The 25193-nt window shown below is 38.9% G+C and overlaps 1 protein-coding gene across 2 annotated transcripts in view; it reads left to right on the top strand.

The window, feature by feature from the left end:
• Window positions 1-25193, top strand: part of LOC133980350 (cell migration-inducing and hyaluronan-binding protein-like) — a 115634-nt gene that overhangs the window by 62081 nt on the left and 28360 nt on the right. For both annotated transcript variants that reach the window (XR_009925169.1, XM_062419057.1), the window contains exons 14-16: window positions 12929-12998; window positions 13927-14055; window positions 21665-21750. Coding sequence is in view for 1 of the 2 variants with exons in the window: in XM_062419057.1 (XP_062275041.1) it covers window positions 12929-12998; window positions 13927-14055; window positions 21665-21750 (285 nt within the window). In the remaining variant the exon portion in view is untranslated. The remainder of the gene's footprint in view (window positions 1-12928; window positions 12999-13926; window positions 14056-21664; window positions 21751-25193) is intronic.

Here is a 25193-nt window from a genome sequence, read left to right as displayed (position 1 = left end):
ATGTTATTTAACACACACATTGTGATTTACCAAACCTGAAGGTATTATTTCTGACGCTAACTGTGTCTATAAATAATATGTTTGAAGGACAGGTATTAACCTGCTGCTCACTGCACACAGATGACTACTGTCACTGTAGAGAGGAGGAGACGGAGGCACAATGACAGAATACACACAGGACGGAGTTTTTCCACCCGTGTTAATAATTTTTTCTGGTAATATTAGTTTTTGTTATAACTCAATATATTAGTTAACCTCTTCCACTAGAACCTGATCACATTTCATTTTGTTCTTGCAGCTTTCTGCTCGTCCAAACTCTCCATAAAGACACAAAACCCTCATTTAAATACTTCTGTCTCCACCCCGTTGCACCTGTTTTCATTTACACAGTTATTCTTAGTAGATCACCTGCAAAACGCACGCAAATTGCACCGTGCACGCAATTTAGTACCTACTATTTGGGATCTTAGTAAATCAGGCCCTTAGAGTAATCTCTAGTATTCAGGCATGTTTTTCATTGTTTCATTATTCACACAATGTGAGTTTGAACACCCTCACACACCTGAAAGCTTCAAGTTAGCACTTAGTCACATATCCAGTGTTCAATTTCATATCCAACATGCTGGAGTTCAGAGACAACACAACGCCTCATGTCCGTTGGTTTCACCTGCACATATTCTGTTTGTGTCATGTCTCCGTCACATCACACATTGGCCGCTGTGGCTCAGGAAATAGAGCAGTCGCCCACCAATGGGAAGGTTTGATTCCCAGCTCCTCCATCATGTCCTTGGGGCAAGATACTTAACCCCAAATTGCTCCCGGTGGCTGTGTCAACGGCCTGTGTGAATGTGTGTGAATGTTAGCCTCCCTCCTGATGAACAGGTTGGCACCCTGTGTGGTAGCTTCTTCGTCAGTGTATGAATGTGTGTGAATGGGTGAATGTGTCTTATATAGTATTGTAGCAATTTTGGATGTTTTTAATCAATAAGCTCTCCTTAATAAAGGGTTAGGGTTATAAAGGGGCACCACCTACCAGATTCGGTGGTAAAATAATAATTAATTAATTGATTAATTAATTAAGTTTAACAAATCAATACATTTTGATAAATCAGGGTTAGGGTTAGGGTTATGGCTGTAATAAATACAATAATGAAAGTTTTCTTTAGGTAATTGATGTTGATAGAAGTAATTGATATTGTGTTTAAAACCATACTATTGACCAAGGTACCTATGTATAAGTTTTAACGTCCTCATTTTCTCTTTCACACTTTCCTCTTTCAACTGGTGTTGTTTGAAGACACACAGAGGGATAACTCAGTAATGTGCAATGTCTCTACACTACTGTTGTCTTTCAATTTATGTCGGTGGTCTGTGTGAGTCCAATCTGATGGTAGAAAAAGGGGAGTGAAGTCTCTCCGATAAGTTCTGATATCCGAAGGAGACACCAAAATCTGTCTTATGTTACTTTTATGTAGTTCTGTCAGTTTGGGTGTCTTTGTGGAATGTTAATGGGTTTTTGTTTCTCCAAGAGAGAGACCGTGTCAGTCTCTATATCAAACCTGGTCCGATTCACTCATCTCAGGTGACTCTGACCATATGATGTTCTCAGCCGTACTGATGCTGTGTCAGTAAAAGTGCTTTCAGTGGTTCAAAAAGACTAGAAAAGTGCTATATAAGTACAGTCCATTTACCATTTTACCTTGAAGGTTATGATATTGTAAATGGAGCCTTCTATTTGACTCCATGGGTAATATTCTGCTCCAATCACATGCACACAATCACCCACTGAAATTTGCATTTACATGCACCAGCATAGGTAGCAGCTTCCTGCTCGCTGACCAGCCAGCTAAGTGAGGAATCAGGAAGGCTATGAGGGCCTTTTCCAGGGGGGGGGGGCACACTGGGACAGCCTGTCTCTGTGTGTCTCTGTACTCTGAGGACTTTGTTTTCAGCTGGTTCCTACCAGAATATTCAACACACTGCCAAATGTTTGGGAGAGGAGGTGAAATAAAGGCTGGGGAAGGATGAGCCAGGCTGTACATAAAAGCCTTCATGTAGCCAGCTAACCAGTTTGGGCAGGATAGACAGGGGCAGTGTGAACCCTATACACTCTGTTGCCATGGCCCTAACCAAAGTTGGAGGATTTCTGAAGGTCAGCAGACACAGATGAGAGGTTGTTGTCATTGTCCATCAGTGAAGCCACTAGGACAGTCCCTGCCAAGGTGTCTAGTTGCAACAGTGGGGCGCCATACAAAGTGTTGGACTCGTCATCAGTGCTGAGATCTATCTCAAGCTGTTGTCACAGTGGAGCGAGACGTCACACCGCAGAAAATGGTCCCACCATTGTTGATGTAGAATCAGAGAAAGGCCTTTGCAGTGAACGCAGGGCGGTGGACATCACATTGCTCTCTGTGTGCTCCAATCCCAGGTACTCAAAACAGAAGAGACGTCCATCGGTGGCGGTGATCAGGCCGGGGGACGATGGGTAGGAACAAGCTTGCTGGAGTAGTGACTCCATCCATAGAGAGCACATTTGCCATCACTTAAATTAGAAAGGATAAGAGAAGCAGTGCCTCCTTATACTGTTTACTGTGTTTGACACATGTAATCAGTAGGTGCATCCTGGCTACCTACATACATGCACATATTAGTAGGTGATTTGAGGAGAGCGTTACCATAGAGACCAGTAGAAGACAGAGCTTGTGTGAGATACAGCAGACACATTTCTCAAATAGTTTAAGTTTTGTTCACTTTATTTGCTCTTTACAGTTTATTGATTACAAGTTTTGTTTTAATTACTGTACTGCATGATTCATCCATTTTTATTTTGTAGCAGTATTATAGAAAAAAAAAAAAGTAAGAAAGTGTAGCATTCTCCTTCTCCCGCTCTACAGACAGAGTGAAAGCAATTAGTTTGTAATGAGGGTGCATTTAGAGCTTTTCCATCCATGCTCTACAATACACATTGTCCCTTTAAGCAGTACACATCTGCAGCAGTCTCATTTTGTACATGACTGTTACTAATAATAATGGCGCTTTTCAGTTTTTTACCATGCACCAACACATACACTATTACCAATCACAGAGTTTGGATGGAGTGTGAAATGATCATTTTAAGAGGGGGTGCAGGGCTTAAGTGCTGACCCACCACATAAACACAGCTCCAACACCACACAAGCACAAACAACAGCAATTAATCTCAAGCTAGTTATGTAATTCCGCACGTCTTCCCACACATTATTACTGTTACAAAAAAAAAGCGGTTTGCTCCCTGCCAGAACACTTTTCAGAAGTTTGTATAATTATGTAAAATGCTCCATGTCTGCATGCTGATTACATTTAAAGTTAGAGACTGAACAAAGAGAGATTCAGGTCTAGAATAAGACTCTTACACGTGACAGCAGAGAAACTCTATAAGGCGCTAATTCTGTTCTGACCTGAGGGACACACCAGAGAAAACATTTTTTTTTAAAAGACGGCAAGAAACAAGAAAACAAATAATGAGTTAGCTGTCAGAACAATCTACAACTTTCACAGCGTAGAAGGAGAGAGGCTGAATGCAAATTTGCACACACACACACTTTTGTTTGACTATAATGCAATTTTGTTATAATCTGTTTAGTTTAGTGACTATTGCATCAACTGCAATTACTTTTCATCCATCAAAAGGATGTCTGGCATTTATATATACTCACATTAACATTTTTAAAGGTCAGCAAGTGATGGTGATCATATACTGTATACTGATGTCATAACAAACAAAACAACAATTGGACTACCTCTGTATTGTTTCATATAAATCTCCTTTATTAAGACATAAAAATACCCTGCTTGGAACAATAACGTGTGTCTATTCTGGTTTTCCACAAAGAAATATAATTACCTCACTTAAATCCTTAAATGGCATCTATTCCTTCTCCTTCATTAAAGAGTCCAGAATCTATTTATATGCAAATATTTTCATTTTCAAAAATGTAACTGCTGGACATATTTAGTTGAGCTGCTCCTACTTCACTAAAACATCCATTCTCAGTGTAGGTTTCAGGTTTCCACATCACGCGTGTAGGACTGACTTCTAAACTAGTTGTGATGTCAAAACTCCTGCTTGTAGGCCCATCCTTCAAATCAGATTTTCAGTGAGCACATAGAAACTTTCCACTTTCAGCAGATGAATGTGAAAACAGCTTTGATTGTTAAACTCTGCACACATTACCCTGCAGTGAAGCTTAAATATTCGACTGGGGGAACGAGACAAAAACACTTCCATTTTATAGGAGACTTTCATTTTATGCATTCAAATTAAAGTGCTAATATAGACACAACATTGCCAAATGCATTTAACCCTCACATACTGGTCATATTTTGATCCATCACAGTATTTCCTCATAATTGGTCTCTATAACAAACTTCTGAAGCACTAATCATTCATAAATACTCATCGGTCACATAAATGTGTGATTCATCCTTAATGAAGCTTTCAGAGAGCAGAAATGTGTTTATTTCTATATATAAAAACACTAATTATCCAGCAAAACTATTTTTCAGTGAATTATATTAAATGTGAAGAATGAACATTTGTCATTTTTGGATAGATACACATCAAACACGCTACAAAGCTGTGTTTAAAAAGATGAAATATTTCCTTTTTCTATATTCTGAGTCACATTAGAGGAAGTTAGCACATTTCAGGCTAAAAGACAAAAGTATTTTTACTGCTCTTGGATGTAAAATGGGTCAAATTTGACCCTGAACAGGATGGTTAAAGGTATAATACATTTCAAAATATACACAGTTATCACAGCAGCGACTTTTTTATCGTTTCTATCTTTTGAGGTAAACTGTAGAAATACAACAATCACATTGCAAAGTAATCCACCAGAAATGTGACTGGCCATCACAGTGCCTTTATGGATGACGCTACGTTGCAGCCAAAGTTCAAACAGGTTCAACTTTTTTGATGGATGATGCTGCGTGGTCTTGCCAAAACTCCCAACTGTTTCACTCACCGTGTGGGAGACAGTCCCAGAATCTCCCTAAGAAAAGCTCTAAGAGAAGCTTCTCTGTGCTACTGTTGGAGGAGGGATGGTTAACCAGATGTACTGTACATCTGCCAGAACCAACCAGTTAGTCCTCATCCTTAAAACCAAAAAATACTGAATCTCACCCTCGTTTCACAAAACCCAGCTTGGCTCTCTCGATCACATTTACACAAACATTTATCAGCAGAGGTACACTGTTTCCCCCAAGGCACCTTCACTTTGTTAGAAAGGCATTATATTTAAAGCATAAAGATGCAGCTTTGAATATAAAGCAGTTTAATCCAGGTCACATGACTTTTATCTCCCCACACTGCCTTCGCCTTCAGCTACAGAGTATAAAGGCCAAGGTTAGGGATGCATAATGACACAGGCTTTCACTGATATGGAGTCATCCACCTGCTCTCCAACACCAATATACTGGAAGGATTTGCTGTTTCTGTTTAATGTTACTTAGCCCCTGCTTTGTACTGCTTTCATTTCATTTTTTCTCCTCTGCTCTCCTAATTTATCCAGTTATATACACAATGCACTATATCACTAATGAGGCTTTTTGTCAGATTTGTCTGGATCATTGTATTCAGTAATGATTTCCAAATCCCACTGTATTTATTACTGTGGATCAAAAATTCCAATTTAATCAAACATGATTGCACTAACAACGTTCCCCACTTTAAGATTCATGATGATTAATTTCCAGTCAGCGTGGCACGGTCCCTGGTGTCTCCTTCTGTCTCTTCCCATGTCATTGTTGAGTTGTGTGTGTGTGTTGAATTTAAATGCTCGGATGAGAACAATAAATTTGAGTCAGATTTGCTGGCGACAGGAGACGTGTAGGCAGCATGAGGAGGATGAGAATTGTCACTTAAACAAAGCCAGATGAATGCTCAGCCTAAACACTTTATGTATTTAAAGTGTGTGTGTGTGTGTGTGTGTGTGTGTGTGTGTGTGTGTGTGTGTGTGTGTGTGTGTGTGTGTGTGTGTGTGTGTGTGTGTGTGTGTGTGTGTGTGTGTATGTGTATGTGTGTGTGTGTCCTCGAGCATGCATTTGACAAAACAAATTATCCATTGGAGCCACCTCCAGCATCAAGCTGTGGCAGTTGGTTGTGTTTTTAAGCATGTTTCCATTCATACACACACAAAGTCCCTCAATAATTAACTTTCTCTAGCACATCAACATACCTGATTGTTACAAGCAGTCATTTTCTATTACATTGAAACTGTTAACTGCCACATCTGCGCTCTGTTTATTGGACTATCTTATTTGATACATCCAGAATTCTTTGCAATTTATTTTTCGTAGCATGTATTTTTTAACCATTACACACTGGTCATATTCTGACTCATTATTAGTCTCCACACCAATTCACATTCATAAATTCACCATTAGTTGTTAATAAATGTTGGATTAACCCTTAATGAAGCTGCCAGAGAGCAAACCGTGTATTCTATTTATTTATGGGGGAAAAGACATTCACAATAACTAATGGTCCATGGGAACATTTTTGTAGAATATGAAGGATGGTGATTTTGAATTTGTTGAGTACATGCAGGTACAATTTTGACATTTCCATTTACAAAATGTGTATCACTTGCACAAAAATTAAAAAATGATGCACTACATCTCCATTTTTGTATGTTCTGAGTCACATTAGAAAAAGTGTGTTTTTACCATAGACTGTATATAAAATGGACGTAACATCCGTGACGTCACCCATTGGTTTGTGGACTGCTGCTTGGAAGCCAATAGTATCGGATCTGAGCAGCGCCATCTTGAAAATTTCCGATTCTACTTATATGGGCATCAGGAGGAGCATGAGGCGCCCTCCTGAACCTGTGAACCAATCAACCTGTCAATCACGACGTAGCCACGCCCTAATGCATACCCTGCTTTATCGTCAAATATAAAATCAGGGAGGCCAAAATTTCACAAATGAACATCATACTGCATTGAAGAAGGCTTTAAACTAGCGATTGAGACCATAAACACATTTTGAAAACGTTTACTGAGGTTATAAATCAAGTGAGAAGTTGGTGAATTCTCCATTGACTTGTATAGAGACGGAAGTCCTTTTGACACCAAAACGGTCGCCCCCTGGTGGCCTTTTGATAGAATGCAGTTTTAAGTTACTTCCGCGTTCGCATTATTTCAGAGGACCTGAACTCCCCGCCTGGTTTTTACACCTCTCAAATGTAAATGGGTCAAATTTGACCCTGAACAGTATGTAAGCCCTTATAGGTCCTGCATAAAGCTCATATCACCTCCTACTAAATGCTTGTTATTTAGTTTTTCTTTCAAATAAACAATAACATACAGAACAGAACAGTTTTAAGCCCTTATAGGTTCTGCATAGAGCTCATATCAGCCACAACATGACATGAATTAAAATGACAGTAGACAGATTAACAGATAAATGAGCTTCTATACCTGCTGTATCTTAAATATTCAGTCATTCAACATTGCATCAATCCAGTAACTATTCCTATCACTAACTTTTTTTTAATGTTTTTCTTACCTTTGAAAAAAACTTGTGGGTCACTGATTGACAACATCCATCTTGGACGCTTCAAATAAAAGGTCCCCTGGTGGTTTATCTATGTACTACATGTATCTGATCGTACACATCAGGTTTTTACACTGATGATGTAGAGCTCTCTAAAACTCATGGATCACATATAATTGATTCACTTGGACTTACAGGGTTAATATCTGATTCATATTTAGCTAAGTTCAAAAGCAAGGCCTCTTTTGTTCTTCTGTGTATGAGTCAAAACATGATGGTCTGATATGGTGTTGAGCCATTATTCTATCCCAACCTCCTTCATAAATGGACTTTCCTGCTCTATAATCCACATCCAGAACAACAGAGCTATAGGAACTAAATGAAGACATGAATCTATTTTGTCATGTGTGTCATAGTGTGTCATAGACATAAGCAACGGCCAGAATCTGTCCATTCAGTGAGAGAGGTGAAGGCAGTTTGAGCAGCAGCAGCAGAGTGGAGAGAGAGAATAACACAGAACAGAGAGAGAGAGAGAGAGAGAGAGAGAGAGAGAGAGAGAGAGGACAGGAGGAGGAAGTGGAGAAAAGAGAGGCTTAAGGTGCAGTGCTGTCATTTACTGCACATCTGCCATTTCTATTCATACTCATTCGTATTCCTACTCATTACCCTAAGCTGCTTTTTCCCACATACTTGCAAATAGAACTATAATGATTTTTGTGTTATGTCTGGTTCATGTGTGAAAGGTGCTTGCTTGGGCAAATATAGGCACACAAAAACAAACCAAGAAGAATTTAGGAAATTACTGATAATTGACAATTAAAGATAATAATAATAAGAGCGAGTGAAGTCCCACATAAATACACGTTGATTTAAAAACTTAGAAATGTGGCTCAATGTTCTGCAACTTTATGAACTGCATGCAAGAAAGGAATCTTCATCAATTTGGTAACACATGGGCAGCATTTAGGAAAAAAGCACAACAAATACAGAAAACATAACAAAAAACACAAAACACAACAATAACAGAAAAGATAATGAAACACACAAACCTGCTGAAGCAAAAAAAACAAAAAACAAAAACAAATTCAAAATAACAGAACAGAACAAAACAACAGAGCTGTAGTCCAAGGCCTAACTATATGAATTATATTAAATAAAAAAAATAAAAAATGGAATTTAGGATATTTCAGGAGGCAATATGAAAATAGGCCAATTTTTTTCCTTTGTCTGTCCGTCATTATTATAAACAAAAAATCTAAAAAGAAAAGAAAAGACATGAAAACATAAAAAATCAAATGAAATCGTTTGTCCCCAGTTCTACTCAAATCTACATACACACTATCGGAATGTCAGTGTCCGCTCACTGATAAGGGTGTGTGTGTGTGTGTGTGTGTGTGTGTGTGTGTGTGTGTGTGTGGACAGGTGATTGAAAGAGGACAACAAAGTCCTGCCATCAACACTATGGTAATGTGTGGCTTATTCTTCAGCCCTCTGCTGCACACACAAACCTACACGAAGTAGACTGAGCAGCTGCATGTACTGTAGGTGTCCAGGCCTCGATGCTCTCTGACAGCCAGCAGTCACAATATTGTGTGATGTGAGCTGTGTGGTCTCATTGGAGAGAATACATCACACTGGCAGCTATAGGAGCACCAAACAGAAGCTTTCATGTTTAGAATTTAGTGTCTTTTTGTGTTTTTAAAGGGTCACCAAAGTTACCCAAAACACGTTTCTCTTCTAGTGGTATCTACAGGTTACGGGTTTTGAAATCCATTAGATTATAGCCTTCATCCCAATTTAATCCACTATAGTGGAGGAGAATGCCAGAAATATTGTCTGTTTTACTCTGGATAATTTAAAGACGTCCTTAGACCTCCAACCAGGTCAGTGGGTTATCCTGTGTGACTAGACTGTATTACGTAGAGAGCATAAAGCAGAACTCATCCTACAAGGCAGCTAACAATGATGCAACAGACTGCTGATACTACTTTAGTTTGACAAAGAAATCTCCAGTTTGTCCAGCTACTAGTTCTAGTCTTCTAAACTCAATCACACACACTTTTCTAACCTATGTCCCTGTGTTTCTTTACCATTCCTCTGTACGGTGAAATGTAATGGCACTATTATAACTTTCAGCTCCTTTTATTGCCAGATTGCCACCGGCCTTGTAAAAGTCATATTCGGGCTTGAACTTCAAGTTACATTTGGTTGAGCTTTGGCAGCAAAATCAGGTGTGAAACCAGGACAGTGCATGTAACCAGGAGAGCAGAGCTGCACCTTGCATTGAAAATAATAGCCTTATTCTGCACTGTGTTGCACTTTGGTTTGAGGGGTATTGTTGAAAATGTTAAAACTGTAATGTTCATTTCAATAAATGATCCAATATTTCAGCAAAAATCAAAGATTAGAGAAAAAGTCCAAAAACTGAAAACACATTTGTGTATCAGAACTCAATTTTTTCTTCTTTCCTCTCCCATTAATCATCTCACCACCCCTCACATTTATCTGCTGACCCTTTGGAGGGGCCCCACCCCTAGGTTGGGAACCACTGGACTAAACTAGCTAACTGTATATAAAGTAGTGTAAACTAGCTCCACCTCCAGCAGCTACAACAGTAACATGCTGCTCTAACACTGATGCTTCACTATTAATAATCTAATGATGTCATATATAATAATATATCAGTCAGAGGACCAAACCACTACTTTACTGTAATACTGCATACTACATCACTATAATACTGCAGTACTTTTACTGTAATACTGCATACTACATCACTCATAATACCACAGTACTTTTACTGTAATACTGCATACTACGTCACTCATAATACTGCAGTACTTTTACTGTAATACTGCATACTACGTCACTCATAATACTGCAGTACTTTTACTGTAATACTGCATACTACATCACTCATAATACTGCAGTACTTTTACTGTAATACTGCATACTACGTCACTCATAATACTGCAGTACTTTTACTGTAATACTGCATACTACGTCACTCATAATACTGCAGTACTTTTACTGTAATACTGCATACTACGTCACTCATAATACTGCAGTACTTTTACTGTAATACTGCATACTACAGCGCTCATAATACTGCAGTACTTTTACTGTAGTACTGCATACTACATCGCTCATCATACTGCAGTACTTTTACTGTAATACTGCATACTACATCACTCATAATACTGCAGTACTTTTACTGTAATACTGCATACTACAGCGCTCATACTACTGCAGTACTATTACTGTAATACTGCATACTACATCACTCATAATACTGCAGTACTTTTACTGTAACACTGCATACTACATCACTCATAATACTGCAGTACTTTTACTGTAATACTGCATACTACATCACTCATAATACTGCAGTACTTTTACTGAGGTGGACTTTTTCATGCAGGACTTTTACTTGTAATGGAGTATGTTACAAACTTCTTAGACTGCTGGTCTGCTCTAAATGAGAGTTGACTGTGTTGCGTGGACCTTTCTCCCTCTTGTCCTGTCAGACAGAAAACACATTAAGAAGCTTGGGGAGAACTGAGCCTTGATTGAGACTGACTGAGACCTTGATTAGACCAGAGCTAATTCCTTTCTCCTCCACACACTGAGCAGCAGCAGGGTGATGGCTAGAGGAGCGTGAACCCTTGTTAAGGCTGTGTAAGTGAGGAGGGAGGAGGGAGGTTAACACATAGGCCAACATTTAGCAGAGTAAGGCCACTTTGCTACAATTCTATTGCAAATGGTTTGGTCACCTTTCTAAACTGAAATGATATTGTTGGAATTTGAGACATTTTATTTATTTATTTTGTATGCTTACAAGTTAGTTTCAAAGTGTTTTAACTGAGGGCTGTACCCTGAACTCTGGATATCCAAGTGATAAATGTATTATTTTATAATAAATATGTATTATTTTATAATATGTATTATTTTACAATAAATATTTACTATATATATATACATATAATGCCAGCATTCTTATACAATATATGACACTGTAATATAACTTAGTGGCCACTCCCCACCCCCCCCAAACACACACACACTTATTCTCTCTCTTGTATTTAAAGCATAGAATAATAAAAGTCATATTACAATGTTAATACAAAATACAAAGTGCAAATCAAGTCGATGGTACCTTAGCAAAATTAAAAATAAATACAAATAATATGACATTGCATTGAGCTTTCAGCAGTATGTTAGTGGTAATTATGCCTCTATCCCCTTCTGGTGTCTACCATAACTTCTATAAATGAATCTGACTTCTCAAACCGTAGAAGCTCTGCTATGTCTTCATCTTTAATAAAGTCATTGAACGGTTTCCAGATGATGATTCATTTAGTTAAAATGAGGAATTCTCTCTATGACAGCTCCTCTTTTCACCACGAACATCTAAATGGTGGCGGCACACAAACAACAACACAAATTGATTAGCATTTTCTTTTGCTGATTTTCTGGAAATGAAGTAGTGATTTGCACTGCAGTTACATGGAAAGTTGGTTATAGACAGAATGAGGGAGACAAAGAATGCTACAGTCATATGCAGTACATGGCTCTGTTCATATACACAGATACAGAGTAAAGATGAGAGAGCATTTACAAAGCCTTTAACGTTCAGTAACTGGTTGAGGACATCTTGCTTCTTTAATGTTTCTGGTGGATGTTCTAACAGAGATGTGTTGGAGCCGTGCTGTTATTAGATCAGTCACCTTGCAGTCTTTATAACTTTTGTTAATATTTCTGTATAATTTACTGTATAAGGACTTGAAATCAATCAGGGAACTGCTGTGTTATTTATGGGCTCTAATAAAAATCAATGTTTGCTTGTGTTGTGTTAGATCAATATTTTATGACCTTATTTATATTTTATTGAGCGTACAAACAACTCCCCTGTTTTTGTGAATTACATCGCTGGGAGCACTGTGACTTTCATTTGACCAATCAGAAGCTGTAAAAAAGGACACAGGATGCCTTAAAACGTGATAGATACTGGACACTTGAATGTGTTGGAATCTCAACAAATATACATTTTATTTTATTTTCTATATGGGGCTTATGTGTGTAATGTCAAATTCAAATAAGCCTGGTTTTGCCAAAAGAAATGATTTCTTTTCACCTTACAGGACTGAATTTATACAAATATACTGATATACAAAAAATATTTGCCATAATTCTATGAATTGATTCTCAGCCCATGTGTGTGTCCACACCTCTGATGTTTAAGTCATTCTCTCTCCATCAGTGATTGTTGTCTTTTGTGAGTCGTTGATCACACTCCTTTCATTGACCATCACTTCACTATTTGTCTGAAACCAAAAACTTATTTTTTTTCCCTCTCCCCCCCACTCTGACACACTCTCTCTATTTTAGTGCAACTTCGACTTTCTGGATCGCCAATCCCAATAACAACCTCATCAACTGTGCAGCTGCAGGCTCAGAGGTAAGTCTCTCACTTCTGCTTTTACTTTCTTCTTCCTCAACGCCCCCCTCTCTCCCCCCCCTCCCCCCTCTCCCCTGGCTCCCATCTCTCCAGGTGGAGGTCTGTCTCATTACCACGTTGCCAGGTCAGATTAATGGCTGTATACTCCTATTAACTTCAGAATCAAGCAGACAACAGACAGAGGCACTGCTGCACTTTCACTATGATAGAGTGCCAATTATGATCATGCTTCTGGGATTTCACAAGGATACGTCGGGCAGAATGGAGTCTCATTTATCCTCACCGGTGTAATAATTTTTCTCATTTGCATACCTGCAAAGAACATCATAGAAACAGACAGGCTGACATGCCAAGTGGGAAAGCCAAGGCAGTTGAGTGGAGTGTGTGTTTATGTATGAAGAATAAGAGCTCTACATGTACTTACACCTGTTCAGATTCTTTGTTGTTCCACGTTTATAGAAGTTAAAGTTAAACTGTTTTTCTTTTTGTTCCCCCAGCTGAACATGTTTAAGCTTCACTGTGCATAATGATGTGTGTAGAGTTTAACACTAGAAGCTGTTTTCACATTCATCTGCTGAAAGTGGAAAGATTCTATGTGCTTAGTGAAAATGAGTTTTTAAGGGTTGGGCCTATGAGCATGATTTGTGACATCACAAGTCATTTTGAAGCCAATCCTGATCCAATATTCTTTTTTCTTTTTTTGTGAAAGCGTGATGTGAAAGACAATCTTGAGTCTAACTGATATACTTTTGAAATGAAATATGTTTGCATATTTATAGATTCTGGAAATTGAATGAAGGAGGAGTAGATGTCATTTTAAGGTTTTTATAACCGTACAAATATTTTTTATATGTCTTAAAACGTGTGTGTGTGTGTGTGTGTGTGTGTGTGTGTGTGTGTGTGTGTGTGTGTGTGTTTGTTCCCTCAGGAAACAGGTTTCTGGTTTATCTTCCACCATGTGCCCACTGGACCATCAGAGGGTCTTTACTCTCCCGGACACACTGAACACGTACCTATGGGCCACTTCACCAACAACAGAGCTCATTCCAACTACAGGGTGAGTCTCTCATGTTTGTCTGATGTTTTTTTATCCATCCACACCAACCTCTTCACAAGATGGACATTGTTATTTTATGATAACATCTCCTGATTTTCTTCTGTGCTTCCTTCACATTTGGCCATTAGAGGCATTCTGACATGTGAAACACTGATCTGGTCATCTTTCTTAAGAAGTCTCACTTAAAAGCACCACATAAGCATTAGCAGGTAATAATAATAATAAACCAAATGTATATACCTTGTAGAAAAAGCTTTACCAAAAAATGTTAGCACCAAAATGAAAGAAATCCAGCAAGTAAAAGAACAAAAAAACATGTCTGACTGTATGTTTGTCCGTTGCGTATCTCTTGAATCATTTATCTAATCAACGCCACACTTGTTGGGTTCATTGCTGAGGAAAAAGAGAAATGTTGCATCAAATTTGTTGCAATTTCAGCAAGTTATACATTGATATTAATCAGTTCTGAATCCACCAGTGATCAGATGAGCTCTGCAGAGCTCTACTCCTGACTCCTGCATGAGATGAGGCGTGACACAAGTCAGAGAAACTGCTCTAAAAGTAGAAAAAGAATTGACACTTTGAGGGTCTAGACTACAAGCACAACGTTAGCAGCACTTTTAGCAGATCAGCAGCAAGTGAATTCACGAGGCGTTCAGGTACATGGTTCAGCGTAGGTCGTCTGGAAGTGCTCAGAGCCCAATAATCACTGTGGTTAAATGCTTAAAACGAAGCAAATTCTTCCACTTAGCAGTTCAAAACCAGTATGTTTCATATGTTCTGAGATCGTAGTGATTATGAAGTGTCACTGCTGACAAAACACAAATCTTTGGAGCAAACATATCTACTCAAATCTGAACTGAAGGCACACATAGGAACAATCTAAGAGCCCAAGATGATCCATTTTTAAGTAGAGCACTTATTATTAGTACTTATTTACATCAGCTTTGTATAATAGAATGTTAGTTTGCACTCATTCACATCTTACATCAGCTGTATTCATGTTTCTATGTGTTGAAGTAGCAGCTGGAGGCCAAACAATCCATCTGTTCCGAGGTACATTTTGAACAGGAACTGCACCAGTACAATAAAATAAAGGAAAAACAGTCAAATAAACAAATGAAACACATAAAACATGGTGGAACTGGAAACATAAAACTTTTGGCTGACATTAATAAAATATTTTTTGAAAATAGTCTTGAGCTGCCTGGAGCCAGGAGGGCTGTTAAACGTTTTGGACAGTTGAGTTTATTTTGGGGGTTAATCATTTGAATAATCAAATCAATAGGCAGAACCCACCACCCACTAAAAGCATTAGTGCATTACTGGTCTCATTCTAGTTCTAGGTTGTTTTTCTTTTTTTTTAGGAAAGCAAGGTTGGTTTTGTTTGTTTTTCTTTTTATTCTTTTTTTTAGTTATGGTAATTGTTTTTTTTCTGTGTACCATCAGAATATTTTATGTTATTGTCCCCTATAAAGGACACTCATACTTTGTATCTCATTTCCTTTTTTTAAAATCTGGAATGACATCACTAATAGCTACGAGGAGGGTCAGATATGACTTGCTGAAAGCAGAGAGAGGAAGAGCAATAGGTGAATGCTGAGAACAACAACATAGAGGACAGACAACAGAGAGAGAGGAAAGTGAGATAAAGGAGAGGGATGAGATGGAGAGGACAGGGGAGAGTTTGGAAGCGCCTGCGGCATCAAGCACAGCACAGCTCGAGCACAGAGAGAGAGATTTATGAGGCGCTGGTGGAGAGGAAGTGTTATTGTTACCTCCCTCCTTTGTCTGCCCCCAACAGTGATCTCTTTTTTCTCTCTTCTCACTCCCTCGTTCCCTTCTTCACTTTTAATTTGGATCATCCTAATGGGAGCATAACTCATGTCAGGCTGCCACCTCAGGATGTTTGTGAGAAACAAAGTTGCGTCAGGGCTGCAGGTCGGGGCTTTTCGGGGCAGGAACATCGTGTTGGGGGTTGTTGTTTGAAGCTGGCAACTGGTTGAGGATGCTTTCATTATTACTACTATTTTTATATAAGGAAAGGTTATTGTGCTCCAACAGCTCTTGGTTTCCTGACTCTCTATGTACTTTAAAAACTGTCAAATAAAGCCAAAAAATACAGAAAAATCAATTTAGGAATCTTGATAATTTGTGAAATGTTTGGCCTTTTATTTCAGACAGAGGAGGACAAAATGAGCTTCTCAGTTTTAGTCAACATTGATCAATCTGGCTGAATGAAATGACAAATGTAGTTGTAAATGTTGTAGTTTCTAACATTAACTGTGTGGAATCATTAAAGTGTTTGCTTTTAATCAATTCAGCTGACTCATTTGAAATCAGAAACTTGAAAAATTGTCTCAAATATGCATTTGATGCAGTTACATACATCAGATCTTGAAGATTCAGTACATTAGAGAGCAGGACAGAGCAGCTAACTATAAACCTTAACATGTGAAATAGGAGTTAGTAGCATCCAGGACTGGTTTAACACAATGAACTTAACTATATTTAAGTTGGTAGTAATTTGGACCCGACCATATATAAGAAATGGACGTAACATCCGTGAAATCACCCATTGGTTTGTGGACTGCTGCTCGGAGGCCAGTAGTTTCAGATCTGAGCAGCGCCATCTTGAAAATTTCAGGTGCATGCCGGGAAAATATAAACACGGATTCTACTTATATGGGCATCAGGAGGAGCAAGAGGACGGAGCGGGGGAGGTTGCGAGGGCTGGATCTACCACAGTCTACACCGGCAACCTGGTGATGCTAACCAAATTAGCTGTTACGACTTACTATAACCACAAAACTCCGGAGAAAACTCTCGGTGTGAAATAAGTTCACGGCTATTTCCATACAGTCTATCTGTCCGCGCTCCTGAACCTGTGAATCAATAAACCTGTCAATCACGACGTAGCCACGCCCTAATGCATACCCTGCTTTATCGTCAAATTTAAAAACAGGGAGGCCAAAATGTCCCAAATGAACATCATACTGCATTGAAGAAGGCGTTAAACTAGCGATTGAGACCATAAAAACATCTTGAAAACGTTTACTGAGGTTAGAAATCAAGTGAGAAGTTGGTGAATTCTCCATTGACTTGTATAGAGACGGAAGTCCTTTTGACACCAAAACGCTCGCCCCCTGGTGGCCTTTTGATAGAATGCAGTTTTAAGTTACTTCCGCGTTGGCCTCATTTCAGAGGACCAGAACTCCCCACCTGGACCCGACCAATACTGGATCTTTGGGGTTGAAAATTGCGATATCGATATGTCAGCCGATAATTTTATATATAAAGAATATATACATAAACATACATTTTTGTTGCATTGATTCCTTAAATGTAATTATCAAACACTTGTTAAAAAGATATGTAATGAAGACATGGTTTGAAAATCAACTTTATAGTAAATAATAAAATGACATCAATGCACTGAAATAGTAAACTGCACTGGGAACTTTAAAAACAAAATGACATATATATTTAACTTGAATTAAGAAAAAGGATCAAATATACATTAAATGCTCCCTATATAACTTAAGAAAAATAACACAAGTACATATTGAACAACATATACGGCGATACTGAGATATCTGTGACAGGCCAATATAGGCTGACCGATGTGTCAGTCGGGCTCTAGAAGTAATGTTATTTTCAAGATTTGTAAAAGTACAAGATTGTATTTATTTATTTATTTTTGGTGCTCCTGTAGCATTTTAGTTGGACCTTATATAATTTTCTGTTTTCTGTCTGCGTGTTTTGATCTCTCCCTGGAATACATTCTATGGAACTGGTGGTTTAACTATTTTACAAATATTGTCTTATTCAATGTAAAGTGCTTCCTGTGTGCTCTACTGGGATCCCTTTTTTCCAGAAGACAACGTTCTCTTCGTTATGCTAGCTCAGGTGTGCCACAAAGCCCCGTTTGGCTCCCCTGCACTCACTATCAGAGCAGGAATCACACAGAGCTGCGATGTGACTGACAGACTCTAGTGACTGAAGTTTTTCCTCAGCTGGAGCCCTCATGTTTGCTGTAATGATGTCCACTGTGTGACTGGGACTGGCTGTTGCTCACGCTGCCCTTCTGTCCAAACAACACAGTTGCTTTAATATTGATGTCCTACACCACCACACAGCTACAGAGTTTATGTAGCTACCTAATTCCAACTGACAGGGGAGTTTACAATTTTAAGAAACAGGCCTTCTTACACCCATAGAGGCTCATGCTGCAGTTTCTATGTGGAATACAGAAGCAAAGCAAACATGGGCATCACCATCAACATGGCAAGACTACCCTGTGCCAGACAAGATGCCAAATATGGAGTGAATCACAGTGTACTGCAGAGTTTTCAGATATTTCCATTCTCAGCTCAATGGAACTATTTAATATACAATCTCTCACTGATAAATCCCTCCTCATACATGACCATATCTTGGACAAGTGGCTTGATTTGAGTGTCATGGCCTGAAGAAGCATGCCCCTACTCACCCCATCAATAACCGACAGGTCTATGATCTGAGTGTGTCTGACCACAAGGTGTCTTAACGGATTTGACATTCCTGTCATTCCCCACTAAACCCCACAAAGTGTCAGATGCTTTTTCGGAGCTTGAAAAGTTCCCAGCACATCCTGTCCATGCAGCTATGTCACTGGATGAACTGGTAGCGTTTCTACAATGCAGCTCAGTGAGCTGTGTCTTTGATTTCATGCTCCTGTCAAGACACGTGAGGTCAATGTTTCACGCTCTGCTGCCTGTTCACTCATGACCTGCAGAAAATAAAAACAGCTGGACTTGTCCTGGATGATACATAAGAAGCTCTTGGCTCACCGTCCATGAACTGACCATCTGTGAACATCAAAGGACTTACTCAACGTCCCTTTAAGATGCTCGTTCACGGTTCCACTCCAACCTAATTAATAACAATTCTGGTAATCCTAAGCATCGTTTTTCCACCATAAATCATCACAATCGTCTTAATCATCTTAGGCTACAGTAGAGGGATGGAATAGCTTCGTGACATTTTCAGAGACAATGTCAACAACATCTTCTGTGTCTCCTCCTGTCATCGATCCTCTGTCTGGTAGGCTGTCTTTACTCCATTTTACTGGCGCCACGCACAGACACATTGAGGAAATCCTTAAGAAGATGAAACCCTGGACACCATTCCCACATCTCTGCTCAAATCATACATCAGTCCCCTGATCTAAACTGTCAACCTTTCCTTTCAGACTGGTAGTGTTCCTTCCGCCTTCAATTTGGCAGTCATCCACCCCTTCTTCTTCAAGAAGCCCACCCTGGATCCAAAGTTCTTCCCAATTACAACCTACCTTTCCAAGTTCCAAGTTGTGAATGACCTGCTGATGGCAGATGATGCAGGTTCCCTTTCTCTTCATGATTCTCCCTAATCTGAATACTGCATTTGACTGTGTGGATCACACTATCCTCTTAGAGCACCTCCACACCACAATTGGACTGTCAGACTCTGCACTGAAGTGGTGTCTCGCTGGGAGGATGCAGGTCTCTAGATCACTCAGCTGTGGTGTGGTGCTCCGCATGGATCAGTTCTCAGCCCCTTCCTGTTAACCCTCTATATGCTCCCCCTTAGATGTGTCATCAGCAGATGTGGGATGTCTATACATTGCTATGCTGGTGATTCATCTCTAAACTCTGTCCCTCTCTAACCCTGTAGATGCATTGCTGGACTCGTCAGCAGTGTGCTCTTCATAGGGATCCTGACAGGACAGTGCTTCCAGGATGCTGATGAGAGTGCAAAAACATCAACATAAAACACTATTTCTGTTCATTGCACTGGCCACTGGTCTCCTTCAAAACTGACACATTCATATCCATCCATGTACAACTACAGAAACTGATCATGAGACAAACCTTCACCTGCATCCTCAGATCTGCCAACAGCTTGCTCCTCTGGGCCCCCAGTACCAAGCTCTGCACAATGGGGGATTGAGCTTTCTGCCCTGTTGCACCATGCTTGTGGAACACCCTTCCCTAAGCATGAGGTCAGCATTCTTTTCTTTATACCAAACAGGAATTTATTCATTTTTTTTTTTTTTTTTAAAACACCCCTGAAAAAGGGCACAAACTGCAGGTGCTCAGGCCTCCTTTGAGGTCTGTCTATGCCTGTGCCTAAAGACTGACGATACAAGTGAGAGCAGCTGCAGCTGATTTAGTCTGAATGCACTACTGCTAATTAAGACCTGATGTCAGATTGTTCAACATGTGTCTGGAAAGAACCACAACAGAAATATGTAAGTCCTCTGCTACTGAGCCTGATTATTGGTTAAAGAAGCCAATAAACATGTTTTGCTACTACACTCACCACACACTAACATTTTATACGGAGAGAGAAAGGACCACCAGAATAATGGTTACAGCTCAGCTAAAAGATCAAGTATTGAATACAAAATTCTAACAACTGCACAGGAATACAGGTGATTATATTGTTTGATATTCATTTCTCATTATTACAACAAAAACAAGATTTTGTTTGCAGCCAAACACAATCTGACTCCTCAGTTAAAGTTAGATTCAGTCATTCTGGAGAAAAAATGTTGATATTTGAACTAAACACCCAAATAAATGCACCCCTCCCTTCAGGCTTCTTCAGAAGCTCTACCCATCAAATTCTTCGACCCGCATCAATGAACAAAAGTGTGGTCTCATGTGAGCGCAACACTCCATCCCACTCTCCACCTCTCCGCAGCCTCCACACTTCTCACTCCACCTGCGTTCAGTGTCTCTGTCCACAGAAGCAGCCGTCTGTCATCTGCAGCTCCTGGAGAGCTGATAGGACAGCGGTTGGACAAACTGTGTTCACCAGGCTGACTGACAACAGAAATGTACTGAACCAAAGTAGTTTACATGTTGGCTCCAAGGGAAGAAATCTACAGTATTTGTATTTATTGATTCATTTCAAAAATTCAAATTTCAAATTTCAAATTCAAATGATGCTTCACTAAATGTGACAGAAACAGACTCTGAGCATGAAAAAATGGAAGTGTATCTGTGAGGAACCTTCTATGTGAATTAGCCACCACCTCTCTCTTTCCAGTTCACCACCATTTAAGCAGACTGTTATGTCCTCACCCTGACAACTGCTCTAATGAATGAATGAATGAATGAATAAACAGTCATTTATTGTCATCATATGATGTGTAAAGGAATTTTCAAAGGCATCTCTGCAGTACACTCGATTAAAAAAGAAAGAATAAAAGAATAAATAACAGATAAAAGAATATATAGGAGTGATGACTTCTCCCTGTCTTGTGCATGAGCACGAATTCCCCCTGCTGATTGGCCGGAGTACAGTTTTGTGACTTGCTCCAAGCCACTGTATATACATGTCTATTTACAGAGCCAGTGCTGTGTATGAACATTGATTGTTTTTCAGCACACATACAGAATCGACAGCGAGTAGACTGAAGAGATATTTGCTCAATGTGACAAAAAGTATGACTGACTTTACCTTTAATCATCCTGCAACAAGTGTCTTACACAAGGATCAGTCTATCAGTGCTATACTCTCTTTTACATGTGGTCATTGTATTAAACCTCTTGATACATAGTTTATCCTCCTTCTGTTTCAGGCTGGAATAATCCTTGATAACGGAGTAAAGACCACCCAGGCAAACGACAAGGACAAGAGACCCTTCCTGTCTCTGGTTGGAGCCAGGTCAGACTCTCCTCACTCTGTAATAAATAAACATGTTGAATTACAAGCTGAAGGTCTCACACCCAGTATGAATCAGCATGATGGATCTGCAATCTGTAATCATGTTGTTTTCCTGTTGATGTTTTGTAACTGACAAATGTTAGGATTCAGTATAATGTAGAGCAACTCCCACAGCAGGGAGTGTCACGTCAGATCTTACTTACTTAAGCAGAAGTGGGATTATTTGCACTAAAATCAACTCAAGTAAAATAACAAACGGTGGTTAGCAGTAAATCCCATGTTGTCAGCATGAAAGGACCAGTGTGTCATCCTGGCTTGAAAATGTCAATATGAATACACCCTTTCAACCACTCCCTCCTCATCCTTCAAGGATGCTCTTCAATCTTGTTGCCCCACGGGAAAAAGGTCAAAGGAAACCCACGTAATGGAAAGAAGTCATGACTGGAAAGACAAAAAAAACACTTGATGAAAAATCTACTTGGATAGATGTAATTAAAAGTAATAAAGGCAAATATAACTGTAAAAAACCCAGTTTTGCCATTTTGTAACCATTCATAGCATCAGTAACAAAGAAACAGCAGTATGAGAGAATGATCTTCTCTAAAGTCTGCTTACTGTACGTTTCCCAGAGCTTTTAACCACATCTTCATCAGTGGTTAGAGTTTGCTCCCTGACTGGGAAGAGGTCAAAGGTCATCAACCCTGACACAAGAGTCCATTTTTGAACAGAGACAGGGGTTACCATCTCCCCCTTGCAATAACCACCTGTTATTCTGTGACCCCAGTTCCCTACATCACAACTGAGCAAACTCTATTCACTGATGAGGTCTGTGAGATGTGGTTGAAAGCTTTGAATAAAGTTCACCTTAATGTCGTTCTGTCCATTTTCTTGATAAAATCAAAGATATATTTTTTCTTGGGAAAGTTTTACAATTGATTAACCTTCATACTTTCAAAATCCATCATAAACAGAAGAGTAACTGATCTGGTTTGCTATTCAAAGTCTGTCTTAACAGTTTTACAGGTGTCGTTTTTATAACAGATGTCTATGGAGAAAATACTTCTGGGGTCCAGGGATGGAGTTTAATAGCATTTACTCAAATTTAATTTAAGCTTCCATTTCATTTAATCTGAATCTTTTCACATCCTTAATTGAATCTTATTAGGTTTACTTTTCAACATGTGTGAAAGCAGAAACATAACACTTTTTATTGGCAGCTTAAATCATATACACATAATATTCATTTGTACCTACAACCTGAAAATGTATAATATAATATATAATAGTAAATCATCTTAATAGTAGTAATATTTGCAGGTGATTTACTAAGAATAACTGTGTAAATGAAAACAGGTGCAACAGGGTGGAGACAGCAGTATTTAAATGAGGGTTTTGTGTCTTTATGGAGAGTTTGGACGAGCAGAAAGCTGGAAGAGTGGAAGTGGAAGTGGAAGAGGTTAACTAATATATTGAGTTATAACAAAAACTACGGAGCCTGTAAAGGATCATGCAATATCTTTTTAATGTTGACGGAATCGAGCGCACGAACGTGAGCACATTTAATTCGTGCTAATGTTTTATTAACTCGTGTGCACGTTTTATTAATTTGTGTGCACGTTATTAACTCGTGTGCATGTTTTATTAACTCGTGTGCACGTTTAATTAAATTGTGGCCACAATATAGCTATAACGTGCGCACAAAATACTAATACGTGGCCAAGAGATGCTAGCCACGAAATAAGTAGGCTTTAACGTGTGCACGAAATACTAATTAATAATATTAATATAATTGCTGGACAGCTGGGTAAGCAAATCGAGCGCACCTTCTCTAGAACCTGCATTAGCCTACGTCCGGACCAAATTCTGTTCACAGTTTCAGCTTGAAATGATCTTAAAAAGCCTTTTTCACTGATCATCTCCTTTGAAAGTAGCATCATGTGTGTCAGACTCTCAGCTGAGGGAATACACAGGTTATATGAACCGCAGCGTTTAATGATGCAGTTACAGTAGCGCTCACTGTATGTATCACGTTGCCAAGGGAACCTATAGCCTATCAGTGATCAGAATCTAGTTTGTATTGATTCTCAGGTTGTTGTTGCTCTGACTGAACTACTGAATGTGTCTGTAGTGTTCTCTGGACATGTGTCCTTCAATAAAATCACAGAAGATTAAAAGTTCACTATCAATCTGACAAAATATCTATAATTCCTTTAAACCATGATGTTAACACTTTGATGATGTTTTATGCTCGGTCCTGATTTGCTGAAGTCCGGTTTACACTGCTATATTACAGCTAATAGAACCCTGATTAGAAAATTGCGCAATCCTTTATTACCACAGATAATATCTGATCAATAAAAATCATTCCACTTTGATTTGCCAAAGACTAAAGTGATTTCATAGGACATAGTGTCAGAGCTTGAGCTTAATGTTTAAATCAGCTGCATCAAGTTTAAAGTTTCAGAGCTCTACAATGTGCAGCTGTCACCAGAAATACGGGAGGCATTGAGAGTGCGCACGTTATAGCTATATTGTGGCCAGAATTTATTTTTATTTTTTTTACCATGATCCTTTACGGGCTCCGTAAAAAACAAATATTACCAGAAAAAACCCACATATGGGAGAGTATTAGTGACAAAGTCAATGCTGTTAGTAAAACCACAAATATTCCACTCCAACAATATTAACACAGGTGTAAAAACTCCATCCTGTGTGTATTCTGTCATTGTGCCTCCGTCTCCTCCTCTCTACAGTAACAGTAGTCATCTGTGAGCAGTGAGCAGCAGGTTAATACCTGTCCTTCAAAGGTATTATTTATAGACACAGTTAGCGTCAGAAATAATACCTTCAGGTTTGGTAAATCACAATGCGTGTGTTAAATAACATATTTACATTTTCTCCTCCCTGTATTTTACACACTGGGGTTAAAACGTCTCATATTACATATTCATTATGATAAACTACTAATATTACATTCATTATGGTAAACTACTAATATTACATTCATTATGGTAAACTACTAATATTACATTCATTATGGTAAACTACTAATATTACATTCATTATGGTAAACTACTAAATGGACAGCGTGTACTATCTTACACAGTTGAAAGACGCAAACCTCAGTGCTCTGCGTTAGTAGATCAGCTTGCATATTTTCTGCGGGTGATGTCAAGTTTGCACACGTTTCTACACACGCAAAACCTTTAGTAAATCAGGCCCTATGTTTTCTATTGTTCTCAATGAAAAAGAATGAGGGGGAATAAAAGGTTTGAGAGATTAAGAGATTTGTTAGCATCTGAGCAATACAGGTATTTTTCTGAGAACATACGTAATCTGAAGATGAAGAAATCGTAGAAAGAGTAGTGATGAGTAGGATGAATGTACGACCAAAAAATGAAACACATTCCCTCTCATTGATATAGGCTCCTGTACACCTTCTC

This window comes from Scomber scombrus, chromosome 1, assembly GCF_963691925.1.
Source record: "Scomber scombrus chromosome 1, fScoSco1.1, whole genome shotgun sequence".
NCBI classification, from domain to species: Eukaryota; Metazoa; Chordata; class Actinopteri; order Scombriformes; family Scombridae; genus Scomber; species Scomber scombrus.
The sequence above is the reverse complement of the archived record's forward strand: the minus strand, read 5'-3'. Positions and strand labels throughout refer to the sequence as shown.